At 37.4% G+C, this 4724-nt stretch overlaps 1 protein-coding gene across 1 annotated transcript in view; it reads right to left on the bottom strand.

Moving 5' to 3' along the window:
* LOC107045232 (protein wings apart-like) overlaps positions 1-4724 on the bottom strand; it is a 21764-nt gene that overhangs the window by 11159 nt on the left and 5881 nt on the right. The window contains exon 3 of the mRNA XM_015267425.1: positions 3943-4694. Within this exon, the coding sequence (XP_015122911.1) occupies positions 3943-4694 (752 nt within the window). The remainder of the gene's footprint in view (positions 1-3942; positions 4695-4724) is intronic.

The raw sequence follows: 4724 nt of genomic DNA, 5'->3' as shown, positions 1-4724 counted from the left end.
AACTTCTTCAAAGAGTGGTTTTAATTGAGATTCAGAATGAGTTGAAAAAAGTGGAAATTACAATTATCTGATTCGCTATGGCAAATTATCTATTAGCTGTCATTTTCCATGATGGATAATAAAACACTAACTCCTCATGGGAAGTGACAGCTAGGTATCTCAATTTTCAAAACAGTGGTATGTAGTCATCTGCCATTTTTATGTGATAAAAGTGTGATTAAAAAATTCTCCAAAATATTACAACTTTTTTCAAAGAGCTTTATTTCCGTAATAAATGTCTCTGTGCAGTGTGGGAAAAGGTTTCGAAAAACGAAATCAGTCTTGCCCCTGTATGATATTGGGTGACAGGCCGCCATTTGTCACCGTAAATCAGATACATTTTTCAATTTCTTGTTATTCAACTTATTCTGAATATAAATTAAAAATGCTCTTTGAAGAAATTAAGGATTTCTTCTACTTTTTTTAAAATATTCATTCATAATTTTTCAAAACTTCTGCATGATGCTGGACTCAATTGACAATTTCAGATGACGAAAGATGAAAAAAAACATCGAGATAACGTTCGAAAGATAGTACAACCGGGCCTTAATGTTGGAAAATATCGCTTCCATCGTGCACCTTTCTATGCAACAATAGCAATCAGCACTGTGGAAATTCAACCCGCCAAAACACCTTATATATTGGCGAAACGTCGCTTCTTTTGACAATTTAATCAACGTTGTTGTTATTTCTCCAAAATCCCCTAACTTCTTTACTTTTATGAAATATTTGGTCTTCTTGTTTGATAGGGCCCTCATGAAAAAATCGTATAGAAATTTTCCATAGGATTTTCGTATATGATATTCGGATATTTCTATACGGATATTGCTTATACAAATTATTTCTATACGATTTCTATAGGTTTGATCCTATACGACCCACTGCCACATGTATAGAAAAATTCCGTATGGAGTTGCGACATTTCTCTACGTTTTTCTCTGGAGCGTTTAGACATCGTTCGTATGAAAAGAAAAATTTATGTATCGAAATAATTCGTATAGAAAATTTCTATACGATTTTTTCATATGTGGGGGGATGGTCGCTTATTTGGAAGATGCTTGCTTTTCTGCATTGAAATTTCAAATGCATTGGATTTCGGACAGTTACGAATGCATTAGAAAAATGAATGATGCATAGAATAAAACTCAATCAATGATAAAGATGAATATTCAGAGAATATTCAGAAAATCCGAGAATTCTCTAGGAATCGAAAATTTCTAAATTTTTCACAAATGAAAAAAATTGACATTTTCCTAGAATTTTTTAAGAAAGCGGGGATTTTCCTCGGTTTTAGAGAATTTAGAACCTATATCCAAGTTGAAAAATGGAAGAGACTCAAATTTATATCGTTCAGGAAAAAGAGGAAAATGGAAAGGAATTGAAATTAATGAGAGTTATGTAAGTGGATGATGAATGAAAATGTGAAGGAAGAATTCATGAGTTTCCTTTCTTTCATTCATATTTCAAAAGTATTGAATTGCGTACAGTCATAAATACATTATGAAAATGAATGAAATATAGAAAAAAAAACTCAATCCATGATAAAGATGAATATTCCGAGAATGCGAGAAATCTCCAGGAAACGAAATTTTCGAAATTTTTCACAAATGAAAAAAAATACACATTTTCATAGAATTTTCTAAGGAACCGGGGATTTTTCTCGGTTTTAGAGAATTTAGAACCTATACCCAAGTTGAATAATGGAAGAGACTCGAATTTATGTCACTCGGAAAAACAAGGAAAATGCAAGGAATTGAAATTAACGAGTTATGTAAGTATATGATGAATGAAAATCTGAAGGAAGAATTCATGAGTTTCCTTTTTTTCATTCAAATTTCAAATGTATTGAATTGCGTCCAGTCATAAATACATTATAAAAAGAATGAGATATCCTATCGTAAGAAGGAGAAAGGAAATCGATTTCGAAATATCTCGAAAATCTCGAATAAGCGTAAGCGTAAGACTGAAACCGAAGCGCCACTACGTGAGGAGAGGAGAGAGCGCGTGCGTAGCACGCGCGGCCGATCTCGTAGAAAAAAAACTGAATGAATGATAAAGATAAATATTTAGAAAATCCAAATATAAAATAGTCAATTCTATATAAAATAGTCAAAATAGCCATTCTTCGAAAATGTAAAAAGTCATTTTCAAAGAATGGTTATATCTCAGGGACCGCTCAACCGATCGAGCTGAAATTTAGCACAAATTTGAGTCTCAGTAGTACCAATTAATACTCAAAATTTCAACATCTTTGCTTCAATAATTCTCAAGTTATGGGGACAGTTCTGGACATACGAACGCACATGTGCACACACATACCTACAGACACATGCAGACATTTTTTAAGGATGTTTAGCCAGTGTCGGTAAATTGTCCGTAAATGTGTTTTTTTTTCATGGGAAAGGAAAATTCTGTAATTTTTTCGGCTGACCGCAGAACACATAAAACTAACTTTTCTAACGTTAAGAAAAAATTAATCGCAGTAGTCTCGGCAGAAATGAATATACTAATTTTTCCTTATACACGGGCTCTTATGAAATTTACGTACAAATTGATACTTCACCTACTAGAAAACTCTAAAAATAGAAATAACAAGCAGGGTAGAACTCCGATTCGGCAGAAGCCATGTGACTGTTTCTTCATGCGTTGTTAGTCTTCTTTTTTCGACCAATTCCATTGGTAATAAGCTTCCGAATGGATCCATAGCAATTCCCATTTCAAAAATGAGAATTGGCAATCCCCCGGACGCGTCACACCTTTTTGTATTTTTTTTATCTTTTTCGCTACAAAATCTTTAATAAACATTCATTTATTATGAAACCGACTAATATTTAACAATATGATATAAAATAAAAATGAGCATAATTTAATGTTGAATGACTTTTATAATCATCCAGACGCGAAAATCATCGATAAAGTGACGATGTGTCGTTTTTCAGAAAAAACGATTTTTAGATAAATGGCTTTATGCCATGATGTACTGAATCGATCGACCCAAAATTTTGTACAGAAGTGAAATCCGATAATACTGATTAGTAGCTAAAATTTTATGGGGTTCATTCGAACTTTTACGCGGATTACGGGACGTCAAATTCACTATGAGATGAAAAAAACAGAAAAACGTGAATATCTCGGAAACTTTGTATGAACGGGTATTCATATTTTGATTGATCTCGATAGATGGCAGCCAGACAAGTATTTTGAAAAAAAAAAATTGAAACCGGATCACTATTTTAGGAAATATTGAGCAAAACAGTTTCTCACAAAAACTTGAATATCTTCTAAACCACTTGTTCGATTCCGCCTACTCACGAACTCATCCTGTAATAGCATAAGAGCTACAATTTCACCAAATTTCAATATCCTATCTCATTTTTTTCCGGAGTTATCGTGTATACATCAATTTTATCATAAAAATGAAAAATGCCAATTATCATCAAATTGTTCCTAGTTTCGTAGGGATATTATGACTTGATTTGATGGATACTGTCACAAGGAACACTTTGACGTCAAAAAAATCCAATTAGGTCACGTAGTCTTTGAGATATTGAGGAAAAACGATTTTTGAGAAATTGCTGTATCTCAAAAACTACTTGACCGATTGGGCTGAAACTGCGTCCAGAGCTGCTCCCAAATGATAGCAATTACGTGACAAAATTTCAGATTTATAGCTGCAACTTTACTTGTATTTTTGTTAAGATATATAAAAAATTTCCGAAAAATCTGTACACACGTACGGACATACAGACCCCCATTTTGTAAAGACATCATATCTTCTCCTTTCATGACATTCTACATCATTTCCAATCAAAATTAGAAGATAAAAAAAATGAGCGATTACAATGCTTCCATTCGGAAGCAACAAATAAATGAATAAATGCATGAATAAATACCCAGAATCACCAGGAGGATCCAGCCGTTCGGTGTGTCGATCCCTCACATCGTTATCACTGGAAAGAATGTCAATGAGCTCCTGCGTGGTCGTTGGCAGTGGTTGATCCCTGCCGATCAGTGGCTCGACGATAGGTTTGTAGCTCGTGCAGTCAGTCTTAACAATGTCGTAGTGGGAGATCGATGTGTTGTTGGAATCAGTTATGGATTTCCTGAGGGTGAGTGACAGGCCCGAGCTCTCCCTGGTTGTGGGGGTCGTCGGGGGCGGCGAGGTGAGGATCGGGGCTGAGGTGAGGTCCAGGTTGAGGTTCTTGGCTCGACTGCGAGTCGTTCTGCGCGTCGACAGCTCTGGGCTGTCCAGGGGAATCGACACTGTCGTTATCGTCGGCTGGTGGTGCGATCTCGTCGATCGCTCTGGTCTCGAGATCTCTGGGCTGAAGCTCTTGCGATCGGGCTCGCTCTTCGTGGGACTCACTGGAGTCGTCACTCTGTACATCTCGGGGTCGTCGTGGGACTCTTGACTGTCTCCTGACAGCAGGCGAGCCGTTCCCTTGCAGATTCTGAGGACTATCGGGGGCTTGTCGTCTCGGGGGATCGATGTGTCACTGGAACTTCCGTCCAGGCTCTCGCTCGTCTTACGCGGGGGCAGGATTTTTGGGGCCTTGGGGGTCGGGTGTTTTGATTTACGGACATACTGGGAGTCAGGTACTTGCCGGTAGAGTGTGGGGTCGGAGCGCGGCTCCTCTGGGGTCGCCGCGGGCAGGGGCGCGGGGGCGGCGGCGGGGGCGGGGGCG

The sequence above is a fragment of the Diachasma alloeum genome, unplaced genomic scaffold, assembly GCF_001412515.2.
Source record: "Diachasma alloeum isolate Michigan unplaced genomic scaffold, Dall2.0 Dall_scaffold_00180, whole genome shotgun sequence".
Lineage (NCBI taxonomy): Eukaryota > Metazoa > Arthropoda > Insecta > Hymenoptera > Braconidae > Diachasma > Diachasma alloeum.
The sequence above is the reverse complement of the archived record's forward strand: the minus strand, read 5'-3'. Positions and strand labels throughout refer to the sequence as shown.